The sequence below is a fragment of the Apteryx rowi genome, unplaced genomic scaffold (assembly GCF_003343035.1).
Source record: "Apteryx rowi isolate R43461 unplaced genomic scaffold, aptRow1 scaffold_167, whole genome shotgun sequence".
NCBI lineage: Eukaryota > Metazoa > Chordata > Aves > Apterygiformes > Apterygidae > Apteryx > Apteryx rowi.
Window position 1 is genome coordinate 1,174,734 of NW_020447941.1, and position 12,856 is coordinate 1,187,589.

Genomic DNA, 12,856 nt, shown 5'->3' on the forward strand with positions numbered 1-12,856 from the left:
GCCGGGCGGCACCGGCACGGGGCCCGCCGCGGTTTCGCTCCGCGGGCACGTCGCGAAGGGCAGCGGGCCGCGCCGGGGCCCCGTGGGCTCGGCCGCGGCCGCCGGTGCGTCGTGGGGGCGGGCAGGGGTCCTGCGCGGCGGCGGGGCCGTGGGAGCGGTGTGCGCGCTGCTCGCCCTTTCTTTCCCTCTCGTTTCCTCTTTCTTTCCGTCTGCCTGCCTGTCTAACGGTCTGGCTGTCTTCTCTCTTTCTCGCTCTTTTCTCTTTCTCGGTTTCTCTTTCTTGATTTCTTTCTCTCTCCCTTTCCCTTTCTTTCTTTCCCTTTCTTTCTTTCCCTTTCTTTCCCTTTCTTTCTTTCCCTTTCTTTCCCTTTCTTTCTTTCCCTTTCTTTCTTTCCCTTTCTTTCTTTCTCTTTCTTTCTTTCTCTTTCTCCCTTTCCTTCTCTTCCTTTCGTTGCAACGCTGCCTCTGCCTCCCGTCTGCCTTGGGGCTGGCTGCGAGCGGAGCGGCCAAGGCTTTCGGGAGCGCGTCCGCCCGTCGGTCTAACTCCTCTCGGGAAGCCCGGTGCAGACACCTACTACCCCCGGCACAAGCGCTTAGGAAGCCCGCGGCCGGCTCCAGCCCGCTGCGCGCCGGTGCCGGTGCCGGTGGCGGCGGCCGCGGCGGTAACGCTGCCCCCGCCGCCCGTCCCGTCCCGTCCCGTCCCGTCCCGTCCCGTCCCGTCCCGTCCCCCCGCAGAGCAGAGCTACGGCGAGGTGAACCAGCTGGGCGGCGTTTTCGTCAACGGGCGGCCGCTGCCCAACGCCGTCCGGCTGCGCATCGTGGAGCTGGCGCAGCTCGGCATCCGCCCCTGCGACATCAGCCGCCAGCTGCGCGTCTCCCACGGCTGCGTGAGCAAGATCCTGGCCCGCTACAACGAGACCGGCTCCATCCTGCCCGGCGCCATCGGCGGCAGCAAGCCGCGGGTCACCACCCCCAACGTGGTGAAGCACATCAGGGACTACAAGCAGGGCGACCCCGGCATCTTCGCCTGGGAGATCCGCGACCGGCTGCTGGCGGACGGCGTCTGCGACAAGTACAACGTGCCCTCGGTCAGCTCCATCAGCCGCATCCTGCGCAACAAGATCGGCAGCCTCTCGCAGCCCGGCCCCTACGACGGCAGCAAGCAGCCGCCGCCGCAGCCCGCGCTGCCCTACAACCACATCTACCAGTACCCCTACCCCAGCCCCATGGCCTCGCCGGCCGCCAAGGTGGGCGGCCACCCGGGAGCGCCCGTCACGGCGGCCCACGTCAGCATCCCCCGCTCCTGGCCCTCGGCTCACTCCGTCACCAACATCCTGGGCATCCGGACCTTCGTGGAGCAGACGGGTGGGTACCGCGGCGGCCCCCGCGCGGAGCCGCGCGCGCTCGGCTCCCTGCGGAAACCCGGGCCCTCTCCCTCCCCGGGGCCCCGTCCCCATCCCCGTCCCCGGCGGCTTGGCCAGCAGGAATAAACACAGGGATCGCCCCCGTCTCCTTCCCAGCTAGCAGCCTCTCCCCCCGCTCCCCCCYTATATTTTTTTTTTATTATTATTTTTGATCGCAGCATCCCGCGCCGGCAGGACGGAGCGGCGGGGCCAGATGCGGCGAGGCTCAGACATCTTGAACTTTTTATGAAAAATGTGGAAAATATTTTCGTAGGGATGATAGATTGCCGACCGCAAATTCGGAGCCCTGAATTTCTCTTTGCAAAGAGAAAAAAAAATGGGGGGGGGGAGAAAAAAAAAGAAAAAAAGGAGAGAAAAAAAAACAGAGGGAATAAAAACTGGAGAAAAAAAATGAGGATGAAAAGGAAAGAAAGCGACCTCCAAAAATTCATGTCGCCGCCGCTGAGCGCGCAGGGCACGGCGCCTTCTGGGCCCTCCCCGCCGCGAAATCGCTGTTTTCCGTAAAAAGTAACTTGGGGAGGAGGAATCGAAAAGCGGGTGCCCCCCCGGCGCTGACTGCCGAGCAGCGCCGGGGAAGCGAGGGGCAGCGCTGCCGCCGCCGCAACCCCGCGCCCGGCCGCGCTGCCCCGCGCAGGCTCCGGGGGGGACGTGGCGGGGCCGTGGGGGGGGGAAAGGGGAGGGGGGGGAGAGAGAGAGAGAGAGAGACTCCTTTTATCCTTCCAAGAGCCCGAGTAAATCAACCGCATGCGTTTCCCTCCGCGCAATCATTTATCTTTAAAATTCCAATGTCACTTTTATAAATCTCCTTCGCCAGAAGAGAAATTGGGCCTCTTAAATTATAGGAGAGCGTGGAAGTGGCGGGGTAACGCCAAGACCCGGGTCTTTTTTTTTTTTTGGGTGGTGGGGGGCATTGCAACCGAAAGGTGACCCGGGCTGGGCATATTTTAGGCCGTCGGGGCTGCGCTTTTAGCGGTCGATCCTGGCTATCGGGGCGGCAGAAGCAGGCTGCGCCCCGGCGTGGGGGGGGCACAAAACCGGCTAGGAGGGACCGAGGCAGCGAGCTAACGGAGCCGCCGGTGTCTTCTCCCCCAGGGGCTCTGGCCGGCAGCGAGGGCTCTGCCTACCCCCCAAAAATGGAGGACTGGCCCGGCGTGAACCGCACGGCCTTCCCGCCCGCCCAGGGAGTCAACGGCATCGACAAAGCTGCCGTGGAGGCAGATATTAAATACCCGCAGGTAACGGGACCCGGCGGGGGGGGGGGGAGGCCCGATTTTCACACTGCTCCCATCCCCCCCCCCGCTGCCCACGGGGCCCCGCACGTGGGGATGTTTCCCCGCGCCTCCCGCATCCCGGCGCTCCCCGTCCGCSCCCCGGGCTCCGGAGGGGGGCAGAGGGGAAAGACCCCCCCTTCCCTCCCCGGGCTTGCAGCCCCCCCGGCCCAACTCTGCCCCCTTCTCCCCGCAGCCCGGCGCGGGGCTCTCCGCCGTGGGCGGCTTCCTCCCGGCTTGCGCCTACCCGGCCTCCAACCAACACGGCGTCTACGGCGGGCCCGGCGGCGGCTACCTGCCCACGGGCCACCACTGGCCGGCCCAAGGCAACCCGCTGGCCCACCACGGGCCCGGCGTGGCGGTGCACGGAGGCGACCTGGCCGCCGCGATGGCTTTCAAGCACCCCGGCAGGGAAGGTGAGCGGCGCGGGGAGCCGGGGCGGCAGCCGCGGGACCCACGCGGGGTCCGTGGGTCCAAGCTCAGCGCTACGAGCCAGCCTGTTTTCCTAGCCGCTACCCGTCAAAACAGCGGGGCTTTAAACTGGAAATATATATATTTTTTCCCCCCCTCTTAATTTTCAATCGTGTGCGCGCTGGAAATCTCAGAGGAAGCAGAGGGATCGAGGGCAAACATTCTACTTTTAATTCCCGAAAACAAAGATCTCTTTCTCGGAAGAATTCGCGAGGTCCTCAGTGCTTGTGCGGGGCGGCAGACAAGGGACGGGTCGTCCGACAGTCCCTGCCGCACAGCAAATACCAGAAAACAACGAGGAGGGAGCTTAAACATCACAGACTTTTTTTTTTCCCGAAGCCCTCTTACTGTTAGCAGCGTTAAATAGGCGTGTTTGCTACGTCCGTTTTACCAGGGAGCCTTGCAGAATTGCTTGATAATCCAGAAATCATTCGGCGCTAAGAAAGGCACGATTCTCAATTAAAAATTATTAACATTATAAATCTTTCGTACTAGGTTCCCTGCCCCCCCCCCCAATAGGGAGTATTTAAAGATAAACTCCGTATGAGAATCACATGGTTTTGATCTGAACATATATTCTAGATCCTGTTAATTAGAACGTTTATTTTCTTCTCCTACTAATTACTTCGGTTCGTTTATGGAAGCTTTATTTCCTCGATAGGTCGTTTCATTTAGGAAATCCTATCTCAAAGGTTCTGGATAAAAAATCCCGGTCGATGTCTTTCCCCCTTTTCGTGGTATTAAACTTTCCGATCTTTTTCACATTTGCAATTCATTTCCCACTTATCAGTCCATTTCTTTATTGTTGTTATTTTATACGAACTCTTTACCATTTCTATCTAACTACGACAACCTGCTGCGAGTTATAACACCAACTGTCTCGGGGAATGAGTTATTGTGAATATCAATGGATGAAAACGGATAATCATAAACCCGCTCTTTGAAAAAAAAATACAGAAACAGAAAGAAAGAGAGAAAGCGAGTGAGAAAGGAAAGGAAGCAAACGAACAAAGATGACCTATGCATATTTGAGATGCAGGAATTTCTTTGAATTTAGTATATTTTTCGGGGTATTGTCCCCAAATTTTTAAGCGACTTAGGAGCCTGAGACTTTCTGACTCGCCGCTCTTAAAGTTGTCACAACCAAAAGGCCCACATAGTTTATTTAAACGATTTTTCTTTAAGCGCTTTTTATTTTTAATTTCATTCGAATCGATTTTCTGCTTCAGCGATTCACCTGGGACAACCCAAATATATGATCATCCTGGAAAAAAAAGATAAAAAAAGACAGGCAAGGTGGGATTGATGGAGGAAAAAAAAAATCTGGAGCCTCTTTTGGGGAGGAGAGCAGAASCGCAGAGCCAAGCTCCCCTTCGGAGCGGGCTGCAGCGACGTGCAGCTACGCATCGCTCCCGCGGCGCAGCTTAATTGCTACAACCTGGAGGAGAATGTAATTAATAACTTCTGAGGACGATTTTTAATATCAAGATGGGAGCTTCACCCTTCCCAGCCCCCCCTTCCCTGGGCCCTGCTCCCCATCGAGTGGGACTCGCCCCCTCGCCGGGGAGAGGGACCCACCGGCGGGTCCCGCTGCTCCGCCCTGGGGAAACGCGGCAGCCTCGGCGGACGGAAAAGCGATGCGGGTTTATCCCATGCCGGTTACTGCCCAGGAGCTTCCCCTGGGTTAATCGGTCTGCTTTTCCCTCCCTGGCCTGTTCCCGCCGGGAGCAGTCGCGCTTGGGCTGGCCGGGGCTGTGCGGGACCTTGTGAGGAACCGGGAGAGAAAGAGGGAAGCAGAAAGAGAGAGAAAAAGGAAGAAGGAGAAAGAAGGAAAGAGAGAAGCAGAGAAAGACACACAGGCGAAAGTAAGGCAGGCAGAATCAGCCGGCCAATTTCACCCGCCGATTCAGGCCTTTTCCGATCGGAAAGCCGTTATTTTCCCAGGAAAAAAAAAAAAAAAAATTCCCTTCGCATCTGATCCACGCACATGCCCGCAACAGCCCCGGGGGCATTTTGCATCCTTGCACACCCCTTGCCTTGCAGCAGGAGAGGCCTCGCCGACGACGGCGGGGGGGGGGGGGATGCTCTCCACGCAGGGCAGGAGAAATGTGTCTCCACCCGAGACAGGGCTCAGACCTGACGGCTGGAGCAGGAGAGCCCTTCCCCTGTCGGCAGCAGGCTACCTGCCGTATGGCTTTTTGCTAATGCAAGACGAAAAGCGCACAGAAAAAAAAATAGCCCGTGTCCAAAAATGCTTCCCCCCCAAAAAAAAAAAAAAGAAAAAAAGGCAGGAGCTGTAGGAAAAGGCAGTGTGAGGGCTCCTCTCTGTCCCTGCTCTGGTAGTGCAGACAGAGGCTTTTCTAGGGCAGAAGGGACCGCGCATATAAACCCGGCCAGGAGAGATGTTGGGGACAAACGGCCCCTTTCGGCCACACACTTGTCCAGGACTTCCTCCAGCGAAAGGGGAGGGCTGAGCAGAGGTTGATCCGGCCTCCTAGCCGAATCAGGGAAACGTTTTCAGGATGAGGGAGGGGAAAGCAAGCCCTGGCTGAGGAAGGACTTGGTGCCTTTCCTGAAACACCCTCTCCGATCCAGGAGCACCAGAGGCACCGGTGACACAGTCCCCTCCCAGGGGACCTGGGGCCACAGGTTTTGACAAGGTGCCTGGTAGATGTCTGCTGGGATGGACCCCTGTTGTCTCCCCAAGTAGATTCAGATCCCCGGCAGCGGCAGAGCGGTGTCTGTCATCCCTATGGCTTGGTGGCCACATCTCCTCCTTCCTTTCTCTGTTCCCTCCGAGAGGTCTTCTATACTGATCCCGTCAGTGTCAGCAAGGCTGGCTTCCCTCTTGGCCAGCCAGATGGGGAATCTTGGCCGCTTGGGGGTGAGCTGCTCTCAGGGGATGCGCTGGGACCGGTGTGACACCGAGCAGCAGGTCCGCAGGTGTGCGCGCATGTGGGACGCGTCTAGCTGCCGTCTGGTCTCGGGCGATGCGTTTGGAGCCTGTCAATCCACTGCCTTGTCTGTTTTTCGCTCTGCTCTTCTTGCAGTTGTGGACAGAAAACCTGCCAGTCCTGCAGGGAAATCTTCGGAGTCTCTAAACACTATCCACGGACTTTCTATCCCAGCCTCCTCTTCCTAGAGCCTGCAGAGCGTCAGTCAAGAGACAGTGAGTCTTGGAATAAGCACCTGCAGCTTCGAAACGATAACCGAAGCCTGAAGTGCTACTGCATCCAACGGGTGCCTGCGGAGAGAGCGGAAGCGGCTGGTTTGAAGCAAGCCCGGGCAATAAGAGGTGACATTTTTTGATGGCAAATTCATGCACAAGTGAATGTGATCCGGACATTCATCCGCACTGCCTTGAGGGACACATTCACCCCCATCAGATTGGAAAGCGGTGACAGAAGAGAATCAGTCTTCCTTCCTTCCTTCTTTCTTTCCTTTTGTCTTTTTTTTTTCTTTTTTGCTTTCATTTTTTCTTTCTCCTTCCCACTGTCCATGAAGACCATTGGATCCAGAGCAGCGAACATCTCTGTCCCAAAATCATTGTTCAAAGTGTCCCAGGCTTTATCCTAGCCCAAGGCAGCACACTTCCTCCAGGGAGCGGTATTTGGTTTTCCAAAGCCGCAGCCAGACAAACTGTGCTATGAAGCATTATCCTTGCAAGTCTTTCAGTGCCTCTGTCCCAGAGCATAAATGGACAAATATGCCACAACATTTTATGATATATTTTTATAATAACAAACCTTAATAAAAAGTGACTGCCATGGGCGCACACTGCTGAATTCCTTCCCTGGCGCTGTGGGGCCCTTGGAGTCTGATTAAACACCACCAGCTTCTTCCAGCGTCCCTGAGCCTCAAATTACACCCTTCGGTTGCCTCTGCGTGGCAGATGCCCAGCGGGACCTCTGGGGCCACTTTGCTGGAAGCATGGCTCTGTGCTTGTTCTAGATTTCCTCACCCGCTCGTGCACCCACTCATCCACCCACCCAAGGGCCCCTTGTTACTGCAAGCACATTGCGGCTCTGCGGCAGATTCCTTATGCGACTTCGGACCAGACACTCGGTTGCCGTCCAGATGGGAAATCACGGCTCCTCTGTCTTGTCCGCTTAGATTACAGGCTCTTCAGGAAGGCCTGGTCCCTCACTGAGGGTTGGAGCAGAGCCAAGCATGGAGTGGCCCTACTCATGTTTGCAGATGCTAGGTTCATCCTGCACCCAGCGGAGGCTGAGCCCCAACTGGGTGACCCCCTGATGCTGCAGGGCCTACGAGACACCTCCTTGCCTCTAACGACACGTGGAGAGGCCGTCACCTGCCTTCCAGCCCCAGGCTCGCTTCCACCTGCCTCACCTGCCTCCTGCCTCTTGCCCCCGGGGGCGAGCAGCGGCACGAGCTGCGGGCTTGCCTCTCGGAGCCCGCACACCAGGGTTCGTGTCCCCTCCTCCTGTCCAGCTGGATCGGGGAGCTTTCAGGACGGGCTCCACTGGGCTTTTGAATTCGCTGGCTCCACCAGCAGCTGCCATTGGCTTGGGTCCCTTCATTGTCTAGAGGAGGGGAAGGTCCTACAGCGGGGCAGGGAGGAAATATCCTGGCAGGAGAATATACGCTTGGCTTTTTGCGGAGAGCGTGTCTTTGTGGGAGGGAGGGAGGGAGGGGGATCGATGCCGAATTTGACATCCCACCCCCCGGAAATTATTTTGCCTTCAACCTCGGGGTGGCGAAATTCAGTTTTGCCTCTGCTGCCGCAAAGCCTCCAGCTAGATCTGGTGCTTGCAACTGACTGTGAAGCATGGGGAGGGAAAGGAGTGAATTTTAAGTAAAGAGCACTGTCCCAGGAAAAGATCCAACTCTGAGGCTGTTACTAAATATATTTTAAGGGATGTGAGGCCGGAGAAGTCACCTGAAACAGATAACTGACAGTTTCTAGCCCCCTGCAAGGTTTATCAATTTAAAGTTATATTAAAACATGTGGCAAATCAGCTTCGGAAAAGATGACGGAAACATCCTTAAATGCAGCAAGCGCGGCCTTTCTGCCTGTATGGATCACCACAGCAGCTAAAGTAATGTGATCCCCTCCTCGGGAAGAGGGGAAAATCAGGACAACCCAAGCCCTGTTCTTCTCAGGATTCTGCTGGTCTGGGAGGTCAAAGGAGCTCCTTCACACCCCCGGTATTTAAACCTCATTGCTTATGAGTCTGAAGAAACTCGCCTATCAAGTGTCTCTTCTCTGAGGGTGTCCCCGGCTCACCCCTTTCCCCCCTGCATGATGCCGTGTGTGAGCAAGGCGCTCCTGGCCTGCTTCTGCAGTCACGCTCCGAAGCCCTGGTGCATCCGTCAGCAACCCAGAGCGCAGCTCCGCTCGCGCGTGGGGATGCCCTTCTCTGTGCTGACTCCAGAGATGCCTTAAGGCAGCTGCAGTCCCAATATTTCAGTGGGCAGGGACTGATGACTTTGCTGACTGGATCAACACCATCCTGATTTCTGCTGGGGTTCCCCATCCCGCCGTAATATCTTCTGTTACCCCAGGTGAGCATCACGGCAGAGCGGCATCCCCCAAAGGGGAAAGCTAGTCTGCGTCCTGCACCCACATCCTTCTGGCAGTGCTACTGAGGCTGCCAAAAAGCTGGGCTGAATGATGTCTCCACGTGCTTCTTCTGGGGAGCTGAGTCGTGTGAATTACCCGTACTGAGTTACCGCTTGGTGGAGGTGCCTGAACAAGCAGGAATTTTCACGGCCATGGTCACAGCCCATCTTTAAGAGGCTAAATAGACGGCAAACACTGTCCCTTGCCCTGTAGGTTGCTGTTCTGTTCTTTCACAGGGCTCGTCTAGTTCTGCAACACCTTGTGGTTCCTAAAGCTCAGGCCTTTGAAGTATTTTAGTGATGGACCCACACTAAAATCCATAGTTTTTGCCGCCCGAAGTCCCATGCTTGGTTTGGCATTCCCTGTTGGCTAGGCTGGAGGCATCCCTCCAAATGGGGACACAACTGTTCCCAGTCACCTGTGTGATGGGCTTAATGCTCCTGTACCACGTGGAGATCAGACTGGGGGCTCTGACGGACACCTGGGGTGAGAAAGACATGAGTACATTAATCAGGCAGAGATGCAGCACAGAGGTCGATTCATTTCATCAGGGTCCTGTCAAGACTGCATGTGAGGGCCCAGGGTATTCCCTTCCAAGACTGCTAGAAACCTTCCAAAAATCCCAACCAGCATCTTGATGCTTAAAATCCACTACAGGCCCAAGGCAAAAATGTCCCTTCACAAGCATTTCCAGGGCTGCCGGAGAAAAAGCAAGCTGTGATTCAGAGGCAGCTGGAGAAGCTCTGCACTGAAGGCGAGTGAATGAGTCCAAACTCCACGTAGCTGGATGACAAGGCTTTGACATGGGGTCACCAAGATCATTTGGGCTCCGTCTACGCTGTGACCGGACACATCAGTGCATCTCATCCTCCTAGCTTGGTTTCAGAGGTTTCTACACAGACTGTCCAGGCCTGACCAGCTGCCTCAGGCAGACCCAGGCAGAAGCTGAAGTTCCTTTGATGGACAAACATCCTGCTCCGGACCCACATCCGTGGGCAGGAAGCACTGCCGCCCTGAGCGATGGGTTGTCACCCTGAGCTCTGCCTCTCCCTGCGTCCTGCGGGCAGCGCAGATCCTCTTATTGCTCCCCAATCTGCTTCACGCTACGTGAGCAGAGACCAGAAACTAAAACTATTAAAGATACCATGGGTGGATACGCCCGGAGCGGACCGGGGAACACCGCCAGCGATGGCACCGCTGGCACGCAGGCGGAACGATGGAAAGTGACGGCGGGGCCACCAGCTCTTTCATCAGCGCAGGCAGACGGCGAGGGCACCGCGCAGCCTCGCTGGTACCCTGGGCTCCTAGGTTAAAGCCAGCTGCCGTGCCCTGCGATCCCGTCTCCAGTGCAATGTCAACATACCTCGGGCTATATTTGCCACCAGAGGGAGACCCTATTGTTCCACAAATACATGAAAGGAGCCTGTTGCAAACGGCAAGGAAACGTTCACTTTCCCAGTGAGAGGAGACGCAGAGAACATTCCCAGTCAGCACAAAGCGCGCCTGTCGTGGAGGGCTGCTTTTTTTCTGTGGGTATTTACTGTTTAAGTGTCATTAAAAGCTGCTGTGCGAATCCGTGGCGTATTACCTAAAACCCAGTCAAGCACAGAAAGAAAAGAGAGGCAAGCGGGGTTACATCAGAGTGGCTCTGAAACAAACCAGCTTCTGTTTTCTGTTTTTTTTCTCGAATGTTTGACTGTTGGTAGCCTTTATTAAAAATGCAATCTTAACAATTATGATTATGGACGGGACTTTTTAGTTAAAAACATCCATGTTCAAGGGTTGTTTCAGTCATTGGGTTTTACTCAGGTCTTTGCCTGAAAGCTCACAGATGTATTCATTTTTTTCCCAAGCTTCGCTCTGTGAGAGCGGCATTTTGACAGTGAAGCATAGTCCAGTTATTTATCCTGACTGATTGCTATTACAGAGCAGTTGCTGACCTGACTCCATGTGTGATCAGCTACACATGTACGTACACAGGCAGACACACATACCCATAACTAGCCACCTTAAAGCTTATTCCACAGTTTCCCTGCCTGGCCTTATTTGTGGAGCAGGTGGAGCAACTGAAAACCAAAACCTGATGACCTGTCCCCACGCAGATCTGCTGTCCACGTGTTGCAGCAGGTCAAGGACACCATGGGTTGGGATGGCCCAGCGATGGAGAAACCTCTCTGGATGGGAAAACACTCTTTGTACCTGTATTTCCAGGAACAAGCCCCATGCTCCACCCTAGCGCGACCACAGGAATGCAAGCTTTGCCACACAAGCTTTGTCTTGTTGGTTGTATACACAGTGACATCAAGCTTAGATCAACATGGCTTGGCTCCTCCCGGCTCAGCCTAGGAGTTCCTGGGTGACTCATTTATTAGAACAAAATGGGAATCCTGGTTCACGGGCTACCAGCAAGACACAGGGGCCCAGAAATCACAGGTGTTTAGGCTGCTAAGTGCCTTTGTGCACCTAGTTTCTTGTGGCCCAAAGTTCAGGCACTAGATTTTGGATGTTGGTAACTCACCAGCGTGAAAGATCATTCTCTTACCTCCTTATGGCGAGAATATAGTGCTGATGGCCTTGGTAGTAGCAGGAGTTATTGAAACTACCAGGCACTTCCAATTAGAAGACTTTATCCTCAGTAACTCTCTTGGAGAATATATTATTCGGAGTGAAATTTGCCACAACAAGCACTTTCCTAAGGCTGATGTTTTCGCAGAGGAGAAAAAAGTAGGGTGAGGGAGAAGGAAAATGAATTCCAGCTGGAGCAGATTACTCATTTCTGACAAAATAAGGAAAAATGCATTGTTTGGCCCATGTTAATAATGGCAATGATGATAATTATTGTAGCTCTGAATATTCTTTGGAGCTGGGCATGACTTCCTCCAGTTGGAAAACCAAGACATCCTGGGTTCAAATCCAGGTCTGAACATCTGAACTGATAATAGGAAAGCCACCTACTCCAAGCTCTCAGCTTTGTCTTGTTGGTATCCAGGAGGAAATCTGACTGATTTAAATGCAGACAGTATGAAAGGTGAACTTACAGGGGTTGGTGGGAAGTCTACTGGGGCAAGGAATCTGAGGGGTGGAGGAAATGGAAGCTGTTGGGAGATGGGAGTGAAAGGGGAGAAACTGGATCAAGGAGCCATGAGAGGAGACACAGAGACTGAGACATCCACTGGAGGAGATAGGTGAATGCTGCAGATATTGGGAATGCAGTGAGATGGGAGAGCAACTGGAGGCCAGGGTGTGGGTGGGAGGCAGCCAGACTGGATAAAGAAGCAGGGAGAGAGGGAATGTGAAATTCCTGGACATGATACTGTGACTAAGACTAAAGGACACAGGACCAAGTGTGGAAGGGAATGAGCAGGACTGCTTTGGCTAGGAGATAGATCTGGAAGGGCAATTGCTGTAACACATGGGAAGAGCTTCCACTAGTAACTTGTGATGGCCATACACTGCTTGCCCTTCCTCTCCCATGTGACCACACTGCACCCCGGGTCTGATGCTTGGGACAGATTTTAGGAACCCTTAGGAAAGGTGTTGAGTGGGAAAGGACCATCTCTGTTGGAACAGGTCATCTGGCCCACAGACTACTCCTTGCCCTATGATGACAATTCATTCAGTCCACTCCCAAACTTCTCCTTTCCTGGAGGATGCTCCAGGATGCTGATCTGTCCTTGGAGGATTGTAGGTTGGACACATGTGACATTGATGAAAGGTGCTAGAGTTAGCAAAACTCATGCATTTATTTTTCTACATGTTTTCCCATCCAATCCCCTACTATCCTCTATCCTCCAGTCCCCATTATCCTCTGAAATGACAGATCAGGACAATTTATGGAGGGGAAGTTAATACTGATCTTCACTGGATAATTCACACTTTGGAACCTCCTCAGTGTTGTAACTAATAAAGAATTTTCTTGTCTCCTGCATTGACGAAGGCCTACTGAAGTTGAGACATAGGCTGATTGCCTTGCATGTTCTAAAAAAAAGAAAAGGGAAGAAGATGGCATTTTTTAACGGAAAACGAGGGCTGTGGTCATTTGACCACAGTAACTCTGACTAGCTTCAGGCTGGAGAACAGCCCCTGTGCACGTGCAAATCAGTTCTCCA

The 12,856-nt window shown here is 54.4% G+C and overlaps 1 protein-coding gene across 1 annotated transcript in view; it reads left to right on the forward strand.

Moving 5' to 3' along the window:
- PAX1 (paired box 1) overlaps positions 1-6,305 on the forward strand; it is a 58,304-nt gene extending 51,999 nt beyond the window's left edge. Inside the window, exons 4-7 of the mRNA XM_026060202.1 lie at positions 736-1,365; positions 2,517-2,659; positions 2,889-3,108; positions 6,214-6,305. Of these exons, the coding sequence (XP_025915987.1) occupies positions 736-1,365; positions 2,517-2,659; positions 2,889-3,108; positions 6,214-6,305 (1,085 nt within the window). The remainder of the gene's footprint in view (positions 1-735; positions 1,366-2,516; positions 2,660-2,888; positions 3,109-6,213) is intronic.
- Positions 6,306-12,856: the final 6,551 nt, after the last annotated feature.